This window comes from Rhinolophus sinicus, chromosome 14 (genome assembly GCF_057876585.1).
Source record: "Rhinolophus sinicus isolate RSI-liver-muscle chromosome 14, RSI-T2T, whole genome shotgun sequence".
Lineage (NCBI taxonomy): Eukaryota > Metazoa > Chordata > Mammalia > Chiroptera > Rhinolophidae > Rhinolophus > Rhinolophus sinicus.
In genome coordinates, this window is record NC_142514.1 from 10257028 (window position 1) to 10279807 (window position 22780).

At 49.8% G+C, this 22780-nt stretch overlaps 1 protein-coding gene across 13 annotated transcripts in view; it reads left to right on the forward strand.

Moving 5' to 3' along the window:
* FHAD1 (forkhead associated phosphopeptide binding domain 1) overlaps positions 1–22780 on the forward strand; it is a 121513-nt gene that overhangs the window by 77422 nt on the left and 21311 nt on the right. For 11 of the 13 annotated variants that reach the window (XM_088790149.1, XM_088790147.1, XM_088790141.1 and 8 more), the window contains 11 exons: positions 182–334; positions 3257–3364; positions 3601–3708; positions 6955–7062; positions 10193–10300; positions 12959–13132; positions 14915–15140; positions 16708–16792; positions 18824–18930; positions 19866–20025; positions 21202–21334. In XM_088790149.1, coding sequence (XP_088646275.1) covers positions 182–334; positions 3257–3364; positions 3601–3708; positions 6955–7062; positions 10193–10300; positions 12959–13132; positions 14915–15140; positions 16708–16792; positions 18824–18930; positions 19866–20025; positions 21202–21334 — 1470 coding nt within the window. The remainder of the gene's footprint in view (positions 1–181; positions 335–3256; positions 3365–3600; positions 3709–6954; positions 7063–10192; positions 10301–12958; positions 13133–14914; positions 15141–16707; positions 16793–18823; positions 18931–19865; positions 20026–21201; positions 21335–22780) is intronic. The other 2 variants (XM_088790148.1, XM_088790150.1) reach the window with 1 other exon arrangement.

Here is a 22780-nt window from a genome sequence, read left to right on the forward strand (position 1 = left end):
CTCTACTGCTTTCCTTCTGGTAGCTAGGTTAAGCATAGTTTTTCTTTATTTTTAAGAAAGTTTTGTGTAAACCTTTGTCCCTCCCCACAAAGGCAAACAACTTGTAAAAGAACAACGTGGAAATGACTCCTCAGTTAGTCCTGTCCCCCATCATCCTCAGCGCCCTTTCTTCTCATTTCAGATAAAGATCAGCAGTTCTCAGGAAACTCAGCAGGCTTTGCTACAAGAAAAGCTGCGGGAGCACCTGGCAGAGAAGGAGAAGCTGAACGAGGAAAGGCTACAGCAAGAGGAGAAGCTGAAAGCCAAAGTCAAGTGGCTGCTGGAAGAGAAGGCGGTAAGGTCCCTGTCATTTCCTTTACTCCTGGAAACTGAGGAAGTGGCCTTTTCTGTGAGAAATCAAGAGCATGTACTTAGATGGAGACACCTCCGCAACTCCTTGTTTGGTGTGTGGAACTCAATTATTTAAATGGGGTGAACGATAGAGGAATTAACATGGGGCTCGAATTCTCAAACTCAGAGCAAAATCAACTTGAATAGGCAAGGTTATTGAAATTTCTAGAAAGGATACCTCATTTGTTTCCAAATCCGCGTCGTCACTACCAGTCCTGGTGTGTGTCTCACAGACTGTTTCTACGTGTGTGCACGACCAACGTCATATTTATTTCAGCCTTTTGCTTTCTCTTTATACATATTTATTTCAGTCTTGTTTTCTCTTTACGCATGTGTATTTCAGCCTTTTGCTGTTCCTTTATGCATATCAGGGAAAACAAATGGCCAAAATTGCTATTCACTTTTCTAGAAACCAAGCCAATTAGAGGATACTTTACAGCAGTGCCTTTCAAGCTCAAGGGTGCTCCAGGCGCCCTGGGAATCTTGCTACCATGCAGATTCTGACTCAGCAGGTCTGGGATGGAGTCTGGGAGTCTGCATTTCTAGGAAGCTCCCGGCTGGTCTGACAAGCACTGGTCTACAGACCACGTTTTCAGCAGCAAAGTCTCAGAGAAAAATTTTCCCATAGTTGCCTGATAAGAACCACCTGGACACGGGTTAAAAATACAGATTCGTGGGCTCCGCCCCAAACCCACTGAACCAGAACCTCTGGGGAAGGCCAGGAAACAGCATTTAAGGAGGCGATTCTCATCACTGTCCTAGAATTGGCCCTTTTTGCTATTCAGGGACCACCATGATTTTAACCATCTTCTTGCCATCCTCTCATGATCAGTGGCTCATGACTTCGGCTGCCCTTTTGTCATTCAGGAGATTGAAGAATACTACTGCCCTGCACCGCTCCCCACACCCCCAGTTCTGATCTAGTCGGGGTGAGGGTGTGACTCATTCGGATTTGTAAGCGCTCCACGTGGTTCCAATGTGCAGCCACAGCTGCCAACCGCTTCATGCTGACCCCCCTCCCACCCACGTCAGGACAGCAGCGTCAGACCCACTGGACCCCAACTCTTCCCCAGCACCTCCGTTCTTACCCTGAGGAGGACTAGACCTGATGCTTCCTCCATCTTTTATCGGTCGAAGCTCCGTGACTTCGGCTTGGACCATCCTTCTCTGTCTCACACACACACACACACACACACACACACATACTTTCCAGACCCCTCCAAGAGGCAGAGACCTCTGCCTGGTTTCATTTCATCCTCCAATTCGTGCCCGGTTACCTCAAGAAATCTCTCTCTTCCTTCCGTCTCTTCTTCTCTTTGCCTCTTTCTCTGCCTTTCTGTCTTTGGTGAAATAAAAGATTGAAAAGGAAGAACCACGTGACCAAAATCACTTCTGATCCACTTCAAGGCAACATTAGTGATAGGAAAATAAAACCAGGAAAGAAAATTAAAAAACAGTAAAGCTTCACATACTCTCCACCTGCTTCCTCCCTCCTCGCTGATTAACTTCTCCCTTTCCGAACGTCTTCTTTTATTTTTAATTTTGGATTAACTTTTCTCATGGTGGTAGCCTGATATTTCAGCCCCACTGTGTCCAACAGTGCCTTGTGCACCGGCCCGAGCCTCCCAGACGCCTACTTAGGACATTGGTCCTGACAGAGACAGGGTTTCAAGGGCTGGCATCAAACCCCTTTAAAACACAACAAACGTCAGCTCACACCACCCCCTCCAGGGGGGGAAACAGGGTCAGGTTCTCACCCAGACAGACGGTGACACCGCTCATGTTCATCATTGTCCCATCAAGGGTCATCATTCCCAGACATTTAGTGTTGATCACCGTGACCCCAGGGACTCATCTGAAAGTGTCATCCCAGACTTTAGCACCAGGTGCCCCAATTTTAAATGAACCTTCCTCATGCCATATAACAGCGTCACCCTCACCGTCTCTAAAAGTGTGTGTGTCAAAATTCATTAATCACGCTCCTTCTCATGGATCTTTACTTGTTTGAGGACTCTCTTTCAATGGTAAGAAATGTTAAGTTCCTTTATCGAGCTAACATTCTTTCTTATTAAGATCTGTCAACAACATTCACCCGATTTGTGCACATAATAATGGTTTGCACCAGAGGTCGGCAAGCTTTTTCCAGAAAGAGCCAGACTGCACATATTTTCAGTTTTGTGGGCCATACAGTCTGTGGGGACTGCTCAGCCCTTCTGTTGTAGTGCGAAGGCAATCACAGACAATCCACAAATGATGACCATGCAGGTGTTCCAATAAAACTTTATTTACAAAAAGCAGGCAGAGAACCAGATTTGGCCCGTAGACCATAGTTTACCAAGCCTTGATTTAGAATACAGGCTCTCGAGTCAAATGGTCCAGGGTTCAAATCCCTGCTCATATGACTTAACCAGTAATCAGACAGATTCCTTAATCTCTCTTTTCTATTTCCTCCTCTGCGAGGTAGAGATGACAGAAAAATGACCGGCCCTTATTGACGAATGGTCATCATGTGCCAGGCATTTCACGTTCATCATCCCATCTGCTCCTCACATCGACCCAATACAAGAAGCACTATTACTGTCCCCACTGTATAGATAGGGGAAGGAGACTCCTGTAGCTTCTCACTTGCCCAAGGCCACACAGCTAGGAAGGGCGGGTCTGGGGCTCTAATCCAGACCCCATGCTCTGAGTAAAGCTTGAGCCTGCTGAGTGTGGACGCCACACTCTTAGCTCGAGGCTGTGCTGCCCACCGTCTCCTGTGGGGTGGTTGTGAGTTATAAAGCTATAACCCATCGCAGTGCCTGGTGCAGAGTCCAGATTCTGCCATGGTAACTGTGTCTATTAAACAACAGCCATTGACTTTCAGGCTTTGGAGGAGAGCTTTACTCAAGAGAAAAACAGAGCAAAAGAAGCATTAGAGGAAGAACAGAAGAGAATGCAAGAGCTGGAGAATCGCCTAACCCGCCACAAGAAGGTACGCAGCTCAGGGAGAGAGTCGGTCTGGGCCCAAACCAAGGCCATGCCGCCAGGAAGAACAGACCTGGGGCTCTGATCTAGGCCTGCCAACTCCAGATCTCAGGCCTTCACTGCCCACCGTCTCCTGTGGCGTGGTTGTGAGTTATGAAGCGATAACCCGTTTCAGTGCCTGGCGCAGAGTCCAGATTCTGCCGTGGTAACTCTGTGTATTAAAGAACAGTCATTGGCTTGCAGGCTTTGGAGGAGAGCTTTACTCAAGAGAGAACCAGAGTCAAGGAAGCATTAGAGAAAGAACAGATCAGAGTTCGAGAGCTGGAGACTTGCCTGACCCGCCAGAAGGAGGTATGCAGTCGGGGAGACAGAGTCAGCTCGAGCCCAAACCCGCTAGAGGGCCGTGGAAGTAAGCGCAGAACCACAGATGAGGGGGGGTAGAGTGTGGCAGAGCTTTCCTGGAGTAAGTTGTCCTTGGGAGGGCTCAACCACTCTGGGAAGAAGCATGGTGGACTCTAGGAGAGAACCCTAGGGAGGTAGCCTTGACAACCAGCTGGAAAAATTGTAAACAGTGTAAAATACACTCGTAGGTGGGGCCTAGGAGACTAGTTGGTGACACGATTATCTTCTACACGGAGAATACCTCCCAAAGCATAAAAATGGAGGGATTACAGAGTCCTGGGGCTTCAGGGCTGTGTGAATCCTCCAACAACATCCTAAAATCATGCAGCCTCCAGCAGCAAGGACTTTTCTACAGCCCAGGCAGTCCATCCCCAGGTCAATGCATTGGGCTGGCAGAAAAGTCTTCCTTTAGGTTGAGTTAAATCGCCCTTTCTCCCAGAAGGGTGTCAATCCTCCACCTGCCACCCGGGCCCCTATAAGACCTGTCTACTTCCTCGTCCACGTAAAAATCTTTCAGGTGCTTAGAAAGAGAGGCAGCTGCTCTTCTCCAGACCCAAATGCCCTTGTTTCTCCTTACCTGCCTCACAGGACTAGAGCCTGGCTGGGGTCCCCTCCTCTGACCTGCTCTGCTCTCCCGAAGTTACAGATTGGCAGCTCCCCGCTTGAAAGGGCCTGTGGACATGTTATGTTTGGCCCTAGAGTGTTTCAGTTTGAATTTATAAAATTTACTTAAAAGTCCAGATTTCCATCCTCTCTCAAAACGTCAAAAAAAATCTGGCTTTCCTTCCCACTTGGCAAAAATGGGCTGGAGGTGAACCAAGTAGCAGCAGTTACCCACAATCCTCACTGTCCCCTGTTGCATTCAACAAAGCCCACTTCGTTTTGGTATCTGTCTGGCCTCTGCAGGCATCTGAGCCTGCATCCCATCATCTATTATCTTCCTAAAGTGGAAGCCAGGACCAGACGCCATTCTCCAGCCATGTGGCCTAGGGCCGAACCCTCCTCTTTCCTGTTGAAGATGTACTTCTATTGATGTGTCCAAACTCGCTTTTGGGACAGCTCTATTACGTCGCTGACTCACATCTTCCTTGTGGTCACGCTCAGGTCCCTGAGTCTGTTCCATATAATGCTGTCATTGGCTCTTCAATCCTGAGGCAGCACAGCAGTGAAGGATGCAGGCGTGCAGCCCGAGGAGACATGGGTTCAAATCCTTCCTGGGCCGCTTGCTGGCCACAGCAGGTCTCTCAATGCCTGCCTTTGAGAAAGGGTGGCTGAGAGGATTAGAGAGAATGTAACATGAAGTGTTCCTGAGCGGTAGCTTAGTACACGGTAGCTGTTATTATCTTCTATTTCTACTTCTGTTGAGGCACTTGTTTGCTTCAACCCCAAGCCACCCTCACTCCTCACAGTGACATCCTTGCCCACCCACCACTGGGGGAGAAAGGAGACGGCTGGGCAGAGCCTGTTGATCTGCTTCAGGAAGGGGACATGTTTATGTGTTGGCGTCTCACATGGGGTCTCCATGCAGCTGTGCTCTGCAGCCCTCTGTAAACAGTGTCACTGAGGCCAGACCCTGAGTTATTTCTCCAGGGGTGGTGACAAGGAGGAAGGTCTCCCAGGGGCTTACTGGGGCCAAATGCCACCCAGAGGTCAACAGCTCATGGCTGGGGAAGGCCCTCGAATTGAGAGATTTCAAGGTCATAGGGGACTTCCAGAGAGAGATGTAAAGGACAGCGTGATGGGGGACACCCTTGTTGCAGAGAGGAGCTGTGGCTGGGTCACCCCGGCCTAGGAAATGTCAGCCCACTTCTCTCAGCAGAACTTCTTATGGTGTCCCGACGGGGGAATCTAAGAGAAGAGTCCCAAACACAGACATCCGTCAACCTCAAACGGTTATTTAATTTTTCTTTTTATTAGACCTTCTGCCACATTATCAAGCAAATCTTTAAGGACAAGAGAATCACTAGGTCATAATGTGGCTTTTGAGGTAACGTCCATTCCCGTTACCTTCCTAGAAACTCAGAGTAAAGCGGCTGGGGGACAGGGCCTGTGTGTGAGGTGTGCAGGGAGCCACTGAGATGAAAGTCCCGAGTGTAGACGTGAGACCAGATGCAGTGGCGCCAACCCTAAGTCACTGGAAAGAGCCTGGAAGTCCCTTTCACAAATTACAGGAAAATGTCTTATCCAGAAACCCGGCTCAGATGTTCAAATTAATGTGAGGCTCCCATAATATCACTGCCTGTCTCCTTTGTGTGGGGCTGGTATTGTGACAGCTGAGTGCTGGGGTTTTTTTTAAATGACTTTTCACTGCAAAAAATATATAGCATTCCAGCCATTTTGTGGATTAAATACTTCAGGCACGTTAGTCTGGGACCCAGACCACCAGTTATAATGGAAACCATGTTCCAAGTTCCAGACACCGGACAGTCAAGCTGGTGTTTAAAACACAACAACCCACTTGAAAGTTGACTTGCTTGCAATGATTAGAAACAGGGGCCTTGCTGGCAATTTATATCCCTCAGTGATTTGCACTGAGGCCATTTAACTGGGTAGCTTATCAGCAGATAATTTCCTAAATAAAATTTCTTGATGACGATCACCTAACCACACTTTCTTCCCCGCATCCTACCAGAGCTTTGCTTGCGAGGTTCACCCCCCGCCCTTCTAGAAACTGGTATGTTGTGGCTCATTAATTCAATACACTGCCCTCCTCTTGAGACTTGATTCTTTATTAAGAGATTTATTTCAATCCTGGGAAATCCCATTGTTGATGAGATTCTTCTTCTTATCAGGGAGGCTGCCTGGCACGGTGATAAGAGCTCAGGCCCCAATATAAGGCAGGTCTGGCTCCCTCTATCTGTCTGCTGCCTCTCAGGGCCTCCGGGTGCAGGCAATGCGCTTTCCTTCAGCGCAGGCTTCAAATCCCAGCGTCACCGCTAACACACTGCATGACCCTGGGGCTCTCACCAACTTTCTGTTCCTCGTTTCCCTCATCTATAAAATGGGGCCACTAACTTCTCTGACAAGGTTGCTGTGAGAGTAAACTGTGAGTGGGGTGCTGGCCATGAGCCCTGGCAGGTCAGACCAACCCCCAACAGTGTAGCTCTTACTATTAGCATTAGCCTTACCACCACAATGAGCAGTTTCTCCCCGAAATGTACAGGGCAACCAAAAAGACTGGTCATTGATTTTCAGGTTTTGGAGAGCAGCATGGCCTATGAGAAAAGGAAAGCAAAGGAAGCCTTAGAGACAGAAAAGAGAAAAGTTCAAGATCTGGAGAACCACTTAACCCAACAAAAAGAGGTATGAGGCGCAGAGAGAGAGTGGGCTGCAGTAGCCAAAAGCCCTGTGCAAGAGCCTCCGAAGCCAGACGTGAGGCCGTGTTTCTGATAGGGAGTGGTGGTCACGTGGGCACTTACGGGGCAGTGCCTCCATTCCACAGGGTCAATCTCACCTGATACAACTTATTACTCGCTGTGTGACCCAGAGCAGATCAGGTAACCTCCCATGCCTCAGTTTCCTTATCTGTAACATGGGAGTGATAACAGTCCCTGACTCATAGGATTCAATGAGTTAATCGATACAAAGTACTCAGAACTGCACCTCGCACTCAGAGGGCCTCTGCATAAGCAGCACTCCAGGCTCAATTCCTAGGGAAGAGAAATGCACCCCAGAAAGGAACCCCTGGAGTGGAGTCTGGGTCTGTCCCTCAGCCAGCGGCCCCCTCCCTGTCACTAAAAGGTATTTATGATGCAGTCTGGCATGAGCACCATAGGAAAACACTCCTCCTGGCCCCAGCTGCCTGCCTTCATACACGCGCAAGCAGACTCACGCTGGACTGACAGTTGAGGAGAGACACAGACATGCAGTGAGATGGAGTAGCCAGGAACCTGACGAGCCCACATGGTGGTCAGAGCAGACGGGTGCCAGGGGTGACTGCCTTCTGGAGTGGATGAGAAGAGTGCACCCTCAAGGGGGCGGGCATGGAGGGATGTCTGAGTGCCAGGCCCACCAGAGCTGGAGATGTCCGTATCCAGCCTCCCCCATCAGCTGGGGACTGGGCCCAGAGCTGCCGTGAAAGGCAGGCCCCAAGGCACAAGACAGACCAGCCCGTGCCTTCCCAGAGTGTCCACTCTAGGGTAGAGGGGGGTACAACCATGTACACACATGCACAGGATGACTCCACAGGGTTAGAGAGTGGCCTGCAAGCAAGGAAGGCCTCTCTGAGGAGGTGACATTTGAGTGAGATCTGGAGGGGAGAGGGAGCACGCAAGGGAGCATCTGGGGATAGAGAATGTCACTGGATAAAGTGGCCAAGTGCAAAGGACAGGGACCTGAGTTAGCCAGGGGAACGGGGATGGTGGCGTGAGGAGTGAAATGAAAGCTGGAACAAGATGGAAGCCAAATTAGGGCTGGGAAAGAAAGCAGGAAGGAGACACAGAGTATGCAAAGCGAGGTCTGGCAGGAGAGCTTGGTGCGCTGAAAGCGTCGATTCTGGTTCAAATCCCAGTTCTGCCCTAACATGCTGTGTGACCCTGGACAAGCTCCTGGCCCTCTCTGTGCCCTCATCTGTAATGTGAGTATAGTGACAAAACCACCCTAGAGGTTTGTTGTGAGGTGTCAGTGCGTTCATTGTGAATCACCTGCCCAGGTGAGGTCAGAGTCCAGGTGGGGTGGGGAGGATGGTAAACATAGCAAGGGGTGGGGGGCTGGACAGTCAGGCAAAGACTCTGGCAATGGGACTGTGCCAGCCCGTGCAGGGAATTGAGGCCAGAGTCCAGGTGGGTGAGGGAGCAAGCACCACACAGAGCAAGCCTCATTCAGGGGTGGGACCCAAACTGTGGTTGGCAGCTGTCCCCAGAGTGTCCCTTATGCAGATGGGCCAGAGGTGAGGTCTTGAAGCTCAGGCTCCTGCTGGACAGGGGGCAGGCTCTGTGCCAGCCTGAGCGTGAACATATAAGCCTGTCCTCTGCCTCTGGATAGGGGTTTGAGTCAGGAGGACAGGTAAGGTAGGGTTCAGAGGCTGATGACAGAGTGGTTAGGACAGGGCGCTGGCATCCGAGCTTACACCACCACTTCCTGGTCTATGTGACCTTGGCACATTACCTGTCTTCTTCTAGCCTCTGTGTTCTCACCTGTAAAATGGGGATAGTTGGGCAGGTACAGTCTGGGGCTTTGCGGATTAGATGCACTCATGCATTCAGTGCACGCTGCCAGACACTCGCATTTAAAGTGTCCGTATCATCATTATTTTCACTTGTGATTATATCAAGCAGTGAATAATAAGAGAAGGGAAGGAGTCCTCCCCACAGGGCCTCTTACGACAGGCAAGACGTAGACGGGCAGTGGGGAAGGGGGGACTGGACGGTCTTAAGCAGGACTTGACAGTAGGAAAATACCAGGTCTGTGCAAAGAGGTGAGTCAGAGCCTAGATGGGCCAGCGAGGCCGGTGTGCAGAGCAGAGCAGGGATGGAGACCTCTGATACGCTGCTAAACAGAAAGGTTGTCTTTTCTCCAGGGTCACGCATCCCCGAAGGCTGGGCCCACCGCCCAGCATAGCATTCCCTAGAATAATTCTCAGTAGTTTTTCTTTTTGGCCAAATAATGCATGTTCACTAAAGGAAATTGAGAAGATACAGACTAGTGAAAAGAAGAAAATGTAAATTGCCATAATCCTAACTCCCCCCCAAGTAACTACTATTTACATGTTGGTAGATATCTCTCCAGTCTTTTGTCTATGCATGTATGCATATATTTAAAACATTTTTCTTGTGAACTTTATATTTGTATGGAGTCATAACTGCAATAGTTTCCAGCCCCATTCTGACTGCATACCTCCTGGGGCTTGTGTGGGGGAGGCTGGGTTGCAGGCCCCTCCCCATCATCAGACCTACGGGGGGAAGGGGGGGGATTCGTTCTCAGTTCCAAACTGCCCTGGACTCAAGCCTTTGTAGACTGGGGAGAGACTCCCAGTGACCTTTGATACCACAGGCACCGGGTCTGCTGGGACAGGAGGTGTCTCCTCCGCTCTGCCTCTCCCACCGCCAACCTCTCAAACAGCCAGGTACTTCCCCACAAGGGCCCACATTGCTATCTACACATGCCAGTGTACTCAGTGCCTCAGCATCAAACGCCTTGTGACCTGAACACTCACCAGTATGTCACTTCCTGAACACCAGCCCAGAAATCCTGAATGATGAATAACTCTCTTTAATGCATATGACTAACCAAGATGTGACTTCCGGGTTCTCAGCATGGTGGGTGTGCCAAGATTCTCACCTCTCTCTCCAACGGGCGTCCTGTTTCTTGAGTTCTTGCTCCCAAACCCTGACTCACTGGTTTCAACGAGTACTAATCCTGGCTTCCCTTTGTGTTGTCATTTCCCTTCCTTTCTCGTGCGCACACCCTCAAACCACTTGTGGATGACTTCCAGATTTCAGAGAGCAGCATCGCCTATGAGAAACACAAAGCGAAGGAGGCCATCGAGAAGGAAAAGAAAAAGGTGCAAGATCTGGAGAACCGCATAACCAAGCAGAAAGAGGTATGAGTCTCAACGAGGAAAGACCCGGAGGAGCCCGGCATGGTTAAGAGCAGGCTCGGGAGGCAGGAGGTCTGGGTTCAAATCCCACCGCTGCCATTCTCTGGCTGTGAGACACTAGGCAAGTTACTTACCATCTCTGTGCCTTGGTTTCTCCACTTAGGAAATACAGATGATACCAATAGATCAACCTGATCGAGCTGTGAGGCTTCATTGCTAATACACACAGGAAACACAGAAAAGTTCCTGGCACTCCGTGAATGCTGTTTGTGTGTTGGCTGCTTTTGTTATTACGAGCTCACAGCTAGGAAGTGAAGGGGCAGAATCTGAATTCAGGACCATCTGACTCCTGAATCCTTCACCGTCACCCCTCCCCTCTCTGCTGTCCTTGAGATTTGTGTGGGCTCGGCTGCCTGGAGTAAAGGAGGGGATGTCCATATATGGATGCCTGAACTTCTGATCACCTTGATGTCATTTCTCCCCAGAACTTGTCATCATCATTATCACCTTCATAATCAAACCGCATTTACGATTATTTCTGGGAGTAGTAGACACAGGATGGTAGACGTTGTTGTACATGACCCTGCCTTGGGCACCTCCAAGCTGTAGGATGTGATTCACCCTTCCTGGGTCCAACAGTACAAGGGAAGCACACACACATACTGACACACACAATGGCCAATATCTCAAAGTCAAAGGAAGCAATAAACACACAACCTGACAATAAATTTACATGCAGGTGAATACAATTTCAAAAGATTTTCAAGACCAAATAGGACTAAAAAGATCTCTTCACGTCAATCTTGAATCATTTTCTTCAAAGAAAGTTTCCCAAACATTAGCATGCATAGAATCACCAGCAAAGTTATTTTAAGTGCCCATTTCTGGGGCCCCACCCCCAGAAATTCTAATTCACTCTCTGTGGGGTGGGCCCAGGAATCTGCATTTTCAGCCCAGGTCATGCTCGTGCACCTGGAACATCACTGTTCGGGGAAGACAAGAGTCAATAAACCACATCCACATTACATATCAGTCCTGGGCATTTTTAAAGGGTGCCTTGACCAACTGTCGTGTATCCAGAGAAGGCAGACCAGGGCTGGGGGAAGCGATGCAAGACTCATCAGCTTCTGTAGGACGCCCCGTGTGCAGGTGTGACGCTGCAGGCTTAGAGAGAGCCCAAGAAATGCAGCCTCATTATTTCCCCAGGTGATTTACCATGGGATCTTCCATAAAATACTTCAATTAGGGGTACAAGAAAAGGAGAAATTAAATGTTTAGAGTAGATTAATTGGGGCATAAAATGGATCAGGAATGAGACTAATGCAATATATATGTATATATATATGTGCGTGTATCATGAAATCAATGACTGGGTCACAGTCTTTATTCTAACAATTACCGTGAAAAGGGAAGCCCAGTTGGTTGTGCAATTCACAGGAAGAAATGGACCAATTGCTCGTGGAAATTAAACCATTCTTAGTACTCAGCCCAGAGAGAATGAATGCTTCCGAAGGATCGTCATCTAGACTCTGTAATGCAACCAGAAATGTCCTCAACAACAGCCTTAGAACCGTGGTGACATCCGAGGGCGGGGTCTGTGACAACCCTCAAGACAGGCTGGTGGCATCACACCAGACAAGGAGAAATAGGTCTCCTCCCCAGCTACCCCCTCTTTACCAGGGAAGACTAAGGAACTTCAAGGTCAAAGACACACTCAGACACTGAGTTGCTTATTTGCATGCTATTTGACCTGTATACACGGAAGAGCAGTTGAAAAAGTCATTTCATCTACACAGGCAAAAATAGGATTTATGTAAAAGAAAGAGAAGAAAGTGGAGACGAGAAATAAATTCAGACCGGGGGAACAGTGAACTTTGTTCTTCTGTCCTTGAGTCAGCTGGCAAGGAACAGATGCCAGGCAGCATGTCGGCCCTTAGGCAGCTTCATGGCCCATAAAAAAAAACATCTCAGTATGTTGTGAATTTTCTGGGACACCTGGAGTGTCTCCGTGTGAGCTGTAGAAGACAGGCTGCTCTGTGGGATGCCTGCCACCTGCCAGGGTCCCCCGTGAACATCTCCTTAGGCCAGGTCCCCACGTTGTCTGCACACACTGGAATTTCTCAATAGTAACCAAGATGGGAAGAATGGGTTCCAGGAGGAGGGATAGGGTAGGCAAGGACAAGATGACTGGCGTCCTGTTATGCCGTGGGGGGCGGGGGGGAGGGAGATGAGGGGGGAGGGGAGGTCATCCTTGTGCCACAGCCGAGGAGGAAAGTGGAAGAGTGTTCTGGAGGCAGTTCCTGTGATAAAGGGTGAAGGAACTCAGCACCGTTATCCTGGAAAACAGATTTAGAGAGAGACATGACAGCCCTCCTCAAATATTTAAAGGGCTGTCTCATAAAAGAGAAATAAAACTTACTCAATGAGCTCCAGGTGACAGAACTGAGCTCAGAGACCAGAAATCACAAGGAGACAGATGTCAGCTGAATATAAAAGAGCATTCATAAAATAATTGAAACCTTCCAGAGCAAGCGTGGACTTTGGGCTTAAAAAGGATCAGGGGAGCAAAGTTCACCTCCTGTCTGAAAATGGGGCGTGGGGAGACGAGGGGAAGTATTTGTTCCTGAATTTCTCTTCATTTGACGTTTGTTGTTTGTCTAGGAAATAGATTTGAAAGTGCAAAAGGAAGACGTTTTAAATAATAAATTAAAGGACGCACTGGCCATGGTAGAAGAGACTCAAAAAACAAAGACAGCTGAGAGTCTGAGAGCAGAGAGCCTCACCACAAAATTAAATGAAACATTAACTGAACTGGAAACTGCCAAGACAAAAATGGTAAGGGACGGGAGAATTTTTCTCCTGATGCACGACCACACCGCCATGAGAATGTGTGGTTTACAACAGCGGTTCTCTGCCTCGGCTCTGCTGACATTCTGAGGCAGATGTAAGGGCCGTCCCGTGCATGTGGGAAGCTGAGCAGCATCTCTGGTCTCTACCTACTAGATGCCAGTCACACCTGCCCCCCCAATTGTGACAACCAAAAATGTCTTCAGATTTTGCCAGCTATCCCTTGGGGGGCAAAATCACCCTCTGCTGAGAAGCACTGGTTTAGTCTGAAAGGTACACAGAGGCTATGATGCCCTCTCTCCAGGGCATTCTAAGATGTTGTAATACAGGATCCTCTCAGAATCAGTCTGAAGGACGAAGGAGCCCCAGAATTTAGGGATCCGTGCCTATTCTGCAGACTTTAAGATGTTTTTTAATTTTTAGCTCAGTATTCAAGGCTCTCCACCATCCAGGGCCAATAGTGTGCTCATCTGACATTCAACCGACAGGAGGTGATGGGAAGTCCACTAAGTGAGTCTGAGAGGGTCTGCACTTGGAGAGACCAGCTCCGGGTGTGGCATGTGGTGCCCACTGCCAGAGTCCAGAATTATAAGGACCTGGACACTTGGGGAGGCAGAGGAGCGGGGAGGAAGGAGTCGCTATACAGAGAGTTACGAGAATGGCAGGCTTGATAAGTGATTGACAAGACATGAGTGCCAAGAGAGTAGGTGCCAAAGGAGACGGGCAAGCTTCAAGCCAGGGCACCTTGAGAGATGACAGCGTACGGGTGGCAAATACGGAGGTCTGGGGACAGGGGTGGCCTCTTGTGGAGAGGGCGCTCTTCCAGAGAAGATGAAGAGATCAGACTGAGGCAGCAGCGGGGTGTCAGTTCAAAAGTGCCCCAGACTTTCGGTGGTACAATAGGTTTGGGGGAGAAAGGAAGACATGTCTAAACTTGGAAGAGAGCCTCGTGGGCATGACTGTTGAAACAGTGGGTGTGTGTGAGCTTCTCAGGCAAAGAATTTACCCATCAGGAGGAGATGAAGACCAAGGCCCAGCATGTCAACTGGGAATAGGGAGCCGGAGAATGACGTCGTGAGGGAGCAGAGGAAGGCTTGTCAGAAAAGGTGGAGGGGGTCGGGGTTGACGCACTGAGATGACGCACTGAGAGGAAGCACCGAGAAGAGCACAGGAAGGAGAAGGCAGTCCTGGGAAAGGGTCTGATTCACCACTTGGTGATAATTTTCGGTTTTTAGAAATACAAATTCATAGAAGAAAAAATTCATTTGCTTTTTTCTTATAAAATTGTTCATTTATCAATTCAATGACTATTTCCTAAGCATCTCAGTCTAGAGCCTGTGGCAGGGAACTAGGCACTGATGCTGTGGGTATATCAGTCAATAAGAAAAGATAAGTTTCTGCCCTCACGTAGTTTACGTTCTAATGGGAGTGAGAAATAAAGAAACTAGATAATTCACATGGTAATAAGTGCCTCAACTGAAAATAAAACAGGGTGATGAAATAGAAAGCGTCTCGGGCTGCTCCTTTAGATAGGCAGTCAGGGAGGGCCTCTCTCAGAAGGTGACATTGGAGCTGAGACCTGAAACACAAGGAGTCAGCCATGCAAGGAGCTAGGGGAGCAGTGTGCCATGCAGCGGGAATAGCATGTGCAAAGGTCCTGTGACGGGACCAAGTTCCATGCCCATGGGTGCAAAGGGGGCATGTTGTTATTGTTGTTCTTTTCATCAGATTCTGCTCCCAAGACCACAGTAGCCGTTTCTGTTTTCCCAGATCATGATGGAGGGGCAGCTGCAGCTGCAACAGCAGACTATAAAGGCCCTCCAAGAAGAACAGAAATCACAGAAACACAAATTTGAAGAAGAAATCCTGGAATACAAGGAGCAAATCAAACAGCACTCCCAGACTATCGTGAGTCTAGAAAAAAGACTTCAAAAAGTGACTGAGCACCATAAAAAAATAGAAGGAGAGATCACAACTCTGAAGAACAGTGCCTCAGGTTGGTCCAAAGAGACGAGGAGGAAATCTTAGTATTCGGGGCAGGTTCTGATTGTACGGTGGGTCCCGATGGGCTGATGGATAGGAAAAGGGCTGTGTGCATTGAAAAGCTCGCGCATCCCTGGAGCCACCTTTTGTCCTTGGTACACAACAAGGTCAGGGGTCCTCAAGGCCCAAGATAAACAGAAGCAGCAACAATGAGTCTGGACACCCTTTGTGCAGAACCAGTCAGCCAGCGAGGCACACAGGCTGCCAGGGCCGTGAGGGGTGTCGGAGCAGCATGTCAGGCCTTCATCTTTCTACGTGGGAACCTCCTGGGCAGGAACCTTTCAAAGGTTTCCTTCTGCCATCAGCAATTTGTGATGTTGTCTAATTCACTTGCATAACCAGCCAGGATTTGTTTCTTCAAAGGTAAACACAAAAGAGGCTGAAACAGAACTCAGAGTCGTGAGCGTTTGTTTGCCCTAAATGACCAGCGTGATCATCTTATTGCAAAGACACTAGCTACTTGGAGAAGAGTTCCGGAAGTGTAGGCCTCAGGCCAGGGTTTCTTAGCCTCAGCACTTTTGACATTGGAGCTGGACGAGCCTTTGTGGTGGGGACATCCTGTGCTCTACGGGGTATTGAGCAGTGTCTCTGGCCTCTACTCCCCAGATGCCAGTGGGTACCTCCCAACGCTGGTGCGACAACCAAGAATGTCCGCAGACATTTTTGTCAATGTCCTGGGGGTGGGGTCAAGCTCACCCCCGGTTGAGAACCCCCGTCCTAGTCTCACGCCAGCTGGTGAGCTGTGAGGGCTCACCTCATGCGTTCACTCACTCAACACTCCGAATTGAGCGTCCAGTATGTTTCAGGCTCATTCTAGGCACTGAGGATTCAGTGATGGGCAAGCCAGGCAGAGTCCTTGCAGTTAAGCGAATTACTGCCCTGACAGGCAGCCAGGATGAACAGGGCACCAGGGCGAGGGCATGCAGTGGGACTGTTTCCCAACCCAGGGCCAGGTTAGAGGGCGGATGCTTAAGCTGGGACCTGAAGGGTGACACCTTTTTGTCACCCCACCCTTACATCAGTGCCCGCCATAAAGCGGACATTCCATAAGAACTGTTGAATGAATAAATGAGTGAGTGAACATGTGACTGAGTGGTGAGGGTAGAAGCCAGAAGACAGTGGGCTGAGGAGTCAGTGGGAGGTGAGGACAGGACAAGACTCTCATCTGAGCGGAGAGGAGTAAATACGGAAGGAGGTGTGACCCAGTGGTTAAGGCTCCACCTCTCACCAGCTTGCAGGCTCCGTCACTCCTACGCCCATTTCCTCACCTATAAATGGAGTTAGTGACCCCTGCCTTACAGAGTAACTGGAAAGCTTTCATGAGCTCATCATGGGGTGGGGTGCAGGGGTCCCCAGCCTATGACACAGAACAGACGGTGGGTCCCAGGAGGTGGAGAGGGCTGCGGGGTGTAGGGAGAGTTTATAAGTTGGGAAAGTCTCAGGTGTGTTGATAAGCAGCAGGGAAGAAAAGCGTCCGCTGCCCAACACTTATCCTAACACTCACTTGTCCTCCGATTCAGCCCAGGAGAAGGAAATACAGCGGAACCCTCCCCCGGTGCTGCCGTTGGAGAGCAGTGCCAAAGATGCCCAGTGTGACCTGCTGATGTGAGTACCCAGAGGGCCTATCGTCACTGCTGTGCCACATGAGCGAGGACAAACAGACAAAACCCTACTTCTGGCCACTTTGTCAGAATCTGAAAAAAAGGAGTTGAGTCTGGGGTCTTTTCACTGTTATTGAAATGTCTCGATTCCTTGAGCACGTCAGGGTGGTGTTGTGGAAAAATCTGGGTGGATCTGTGTTCAAAGGCCAACTCAGCACTCTCCAGTTGTGTGTCCCTGGGCAGAGCACGTCACCTCGTGGGACCTTCGCTTCCTTGTTTGTGAAATAAGGAGATACATGCCGGGCGCTCGGTAGATGCCAGTTAATACTGTGACGCACTGTTTTTCCCAAGTACCTGCTCAGGACGAGCAGACAGTGGAGGTTTCCCAGTGGAGACCCCTTGGTGGAGTGGTCCTAGGGAGGGTTAAAAGTTAAGAGGTTGGACTGAAAGACTTTGAAGATCCCTCCCAACCCAAAAGTGTATACCTTAAGCCTCAAGGAACCGATAGTTTCCAGAGAACAAACCCAAGGTTGGGAAAGCCACTGCCAAGCAGCGTATAACAAGGCACCAATGAGATGCAGAGAAAGGTTCTCGAAGAAGACAATCCACCAGCTGGGTCCTTGCACTGAGTCCGTTTCCAGAGTCTAATGTCATAGGGTCCTTAACCTCACAAAGGCAAAGATACGCAGCCTCCACATTTTGAAAAGTCCCTAACTGCCTCCTCCTGGTAGAATGGCGTCTAAAGATGGCAGCGCCATGGCCTAGAGAAGAGTCAGCACCCACTGCTCTTCTTTCCACTTCTTAGCTCGTGGACACTCTCGAGTCTTAAAGTTTCATCCTCAAGTTGAAAGGCTTATAGCCAAGGAGATAGATAGATGACAGATAATACATAGATAGATAGATAGATAGATAGATAGATAGATAGATAGATAGATAGATAGATAGGTGATTGAGAGATGAGAGGTAGACACACACATACCCACATACGTATATGCGTATACATACGAGTATAGTCATTCCCCTTCCACTGATCACCAGTCTTTTTATTTTGACATGCAACCTGCCAGTATTTTGCTTTATTTCATAATAAACATACACTCTACCTTCAAGAGTCTATGTAAGAAGAGCCTGGATTTCAAGAGCCTGTGAACTCAAACGAAGTGACATTCATTCCTGCCCAAAGGCTCGTAACCCCCTTTGGAATGTGCCAGACCTCAGCTCTTCCTCCTGCTCCCAACACACACACACACACACACACACACACACACACACACGACTTCCTCAGGGCTGAGGTGCCTCTCACTTGCTCAGAAACACATCCCATGTTCTCACTTAAACCCGGTCAAGGCACCTCCCCCGCTATCCTGGGCCCCTTCCTGTAAACAGCCCTCCCTGGGCATAGCCATCCCCATCTTCCACCCTGAGCCTGTGGTGCCAAAGACGCCCTGCCCTCTGGGGTGTGGTGAAGAAGGAGCTGTCCGCTCACCCTGCCCATGTCCCTCTAGTTGTCGGGGCCCCAGCGCCCACACATCACAAAGGGTCCCATGAACACCATCCTTTTACTTCTGGCCCCACCTCTCTCCATCAGGAAGTGCAGGAAGCTAATGAGAGAACAAAAGCCATACTGTCCCCCTCTCTCTCTTCCTCCTCGTCTTCCAAGAATCCCGGGGCCCTCCAAAGAAATAGCCTTCCCTGCTCTTTGCACCAAGCTCAAAAGTCTTATTAGTTCATGTGGACGATGCTCGAGCAGGAAGAGGTGTCACCCTCATGCAAATCCTATCTCAACCTCAGATGAAACCCAGCCGGGATCTTCTGTTCTATCTCGATGTATTTCTTTTTAATGACAGTGCCCCAGAGGGAGTTTTTGTTTTGGGAATGTGTAAAGCGCGCACTTATCCAGCGCTTGCTGGGACTGGTATCGCGTGAACTACCATTGACAGGTGGTCACTCTGTGTTTGCATTTGGCCCCTTCCGGGCAGTCAAGACACCACGGGGACTGAGTTGACCTTACAGGGCCTGTTTCTATGAATTTCAGAGAGGATTTATTGAGTGCGCAGAAGGAAATCCTGTCTCAGCAGGAGGTCATCGTGAGCTTGAGGAAAAACCTTACGGAAGCTCATGGCCGAATGTCAGATTTGAGAGGTTTGTACGATTACCTGTGTGTCTTAACTCCCTGACCCACTTCAAGAAAGGAAAGAAACGGGGCTGAAGAGTTGGAAAGCTTGGAGTTAAACACCCCACTCAATCTGCTTTCCTGGGCTTGTAATTCAGGGTCAGCAAAAGCTGTATCCTGGCTGTGGCACTGGTTCCATAGCAAGGGGCCTCGGGGAACATTCTCAGTATGCCCTGGACCTGTGCATTGAAATGCAACTTTCTTTTGGGGGAGAATTCCCTTTTACCACTGAGGATTTGTCTGTAGAAGCAAAGGCTCCTTCCTGGAGCGGGTAGAAGCAAACGCCCTACCACTCACCAGTTTTGGGACCTTGGGCAGGAGATTCTCTCCAGGCCCCGTTCCTCTGAGGCAGAATCACCTACAACACATGTGCTTCCTGGGGTTGATGTGGACATTTGGGGCCACCCAGAGTAGGGCAAAATAACTCTGGGTTCCGACCTCTGGGTGGCCCACTTGGGGGTAAAGGAGCTGGGCTGTGTGCGCGTCTCCACCTGTCACTGGAGGCTGTTGCACCTGGCAGATGCATGAGCACAGCAGATTCCAGAGGCCTAGAACACCATTAGGCGAACAGATGCAGAAACGGGCAGCTAAAAGTGGACCAGCATGCCCTAAAATGCCACAGGTACATGGGCAGGGGCAGGCGGCATCTGCCAGTGTAACACTGGGGTAAGGCAGGGGCACTCTGTGCCTCGGAGAGCCAGGACTCAGTAACAGGCAATGCCTGTGTGCTGTTTCCTGCTGTTTGCTAAGATGCAAGCCGACCTCCTGGCTGTTAGCAAAGCCCCCTGAGAAGTCCTGGAGGGTGGACCCACCTCGTGGTTCTTGTGGGCCTGGCAGATCTGCTGTAGCCCTAGCAGAGACCCAAGGCGGAACACCCCCTCACCAGCTTTCATGTTGCTCCCAGGGGAGCTTAATGAGAAGCAGAAGATGGAACTGGAGAGGAACGTGGCACTGGTCCAACAGCAAAACAAGGAACTAAGTGTGCTCAAGGGAAATATGGCGCAGATGACCAGCCTGGTCAAGAAGAAGGACAGGGAGCTGGAGGTCCTCAAGGAGGCACTCAGGTGTGTGGGAAGGTCTGCGTGGCGTGGGGAGCACAGGCACTCCCAAGTGTCCAAGGAACCTTGCATAGGGCGAGGGGCCCAGTTAATGCTGATTCAAAGACTTGAATGGATGGATGAATGACATGTTTCATTGCTTCACAGCCTCATCAGTTAAAACAGGGCTTTGTTTAGTTCAATGCTTCTCAAACACTCCTACCCAGGATTCCAGATGACAGGTCTCAGCTGAAATGCCACTTCCTCCAGGAAGCTCTCTGTCACTCATCCTCATCAAACACAGACAAGGGCTGCTTCTCTGCCTGGGGTCCCTCAGCCCCTGCCCTTTGCCTAACCTAACACTTGTCATATACTCAGTCTGTGTTTAATTGCCTGCTTTCCCGATGAGGACAGAGTCTGTATAGACCTTGCCTGGTTTTGACTCCCAGCATTCACACAGTTCCTGGCACAAAGAGAACTTAATAAATACTTACTGAACAAATACATAAATTGAGGGTGTCAGGGGTCAGCTTAAAATAAATACAAAATATCCTCATCCCATGGATTATCTAAAAAAATACAGGTGAGTTTGCATTTTCACCCACCGCTCATCCATATTTTGACATGAGAGTAATGGTTTCCCTGAGAGAGTCTGAAAGAAGTTGATGTCATGTGTACACCCTGTAGCTTCGTGTGCCTCTTGGCTCATGGCCATGGCAGAGTCACATAGTGGTTAAAAGAGCAGCCTCCAGACCCACGCTGCCTGGGTTCAAAGCCAGGCACTTCCACTGACAAGTTCCATGACCACAGGCAAATTCCTCTATGTCTCTGTCCTCGTCTGTAAAACGAGGCAAGGAGAGTCCCAAACCCATGGGATTGTTGTGAGAAACAGAAGGGCTAACACATAAAAGCATGAGGCATAGCGGACATGCAGTAAATGCCCCTGTGAATGCCACAGCAGACGCCCCCCAGACCCCGTGCAGAAAGCAACAAGGGCAGCTGGGTGCTTACTGCCCTGGCCACTCCTACCAGGCCCCGGAAACTACGTTCTCTAGAAATCTGTAGGCAGGAGACTAGAAGCCTCGAAGACTTTAGTCATTAACATCTGTATGAATGGAGTTCCCTTCCCTGTTCTGCCGGGGGTACAAAGGTAATTCAGGGACCCAGGACCTGCTGCTCAGTGACTCATCTGCTCTGCCCCAGGGCCTCCCAAGAGACACACAGACTTCAGCTACATAAGGAGAAGGAACAGAAGCCCAGGAGTCCGACCCAGACGTGTGACATCTCAGTGCAGATAGAACCAATCCCCCCCGATGTTTTCCTGAGCAGCCAAGAGGTGAGTGCCCACCCGGTCCTGGCCCCCTGGGAGGACGCACTAAGGAACAACCCAATGGTGCCTTTCTGTGCTTTTGAATGCTCCAAAAATAGCCCTTGCTTATAGTATAGGAAACGTACTAGTACAAAAGCAGAAGGCCCGCCTCTCCGATGGCGGTCACCAGGGACTACAGCTGTCAACAGGTTGGCACACGTACTGTTAGACCTTTTCCTCACAGAGACCACCACGCGCTCACGCAGTCGTGACTGTGCCACAGTTAGGACCAGGCTTGGATCCGGGCTGCCTGGATCCCAGTGCCGACCCTCCTCTCAGACACGGGGACCTCAGGTTACTGTGAGCCGATTCCCTCGTCAGTAACAACAGTCCACAACCACCTCGTGGGGTTGTCGAGAAATAAATTGTATTTATAAACACAAACACACACAAACCTATGTATACCTATATTTATGTAACATATTTTTTGCGAAAAACGGTATCAAGCCATCTATATTCTGCAAATTGTTCTTTTTTCCCCAACATAACACTATTTAATGGCATCTTGTCAAGTAAGTATATAAAGATCTGCCTCATTCCTTGAAATGGCTGCATAGAATTCCACTGTGTCCCTTTTGTCCAAGGAGTCCCCTGTTGATGGACATTTGGGGGGGTTTCTGCTTTCGCAACTTGCCGTGTTATTATCCTTATGTGTATGTAGAACAAATTCCTGATGTGAAACTGCTGGGTCCAGAGGACATCCTAGTTGTGCTTGATGGGGCCAAGATGCCTCCCAAGGAGCTGTGCCATTTATGCTCCAGCACTGTCTCGTGGTGACTTCTCTCGGGTGCCTTCCCAGAAGCCTTTGCATGCCCGGAAATCCCCACTGCGCAGCAAACAGGGAGTGTGTCTTTGAGTGAGCAGAGCCTTAACCACATGGCCCTCGAAGGTGGCACTTGGTCCTGCCCCCGTTCTGGGGCTGCGATGCTCCCATTGCCCGTGGTTGGCTGACTGAGGGTATGGTGCTTCCTCGAGGCCCCAGGTTTCCTGGAGTCCCAAATGTCACCTCCCCCTTTGTTTTATGAAACTAGAGAGCAGGGTGTTTCGGTAATGGGCTTTGGATTTTCACTTGGAAACAGGGCCAAATGTGTCAGCTTGCCTTCCTGCTTCCTCAAAGCTGCCTTTCTCCTGCCAAACAGCAGTGAGCCAGGGCTGCACACAGCTCCAACGAAAGGGCTCGGCGACCCAGCAGCTGTCCTTGGCACTGACCGCTGCCGAGAGCACTTTAACAGAAGTGTCCCCTTGCTGCTCAGGGTGGCCTGGAGCAGGGGCCACAGTGGGTCCATGCAGCTAAGCCCTGTGGGGCAGGGAGCAGGTCTCCCTCCTGCTGAAATCCCAAGCTGTTAGTACAGAACCTGGCCCACACTCATTCGCTCGTTCGACAACTATTGAGCACTTGCTGTATGCCAGGCC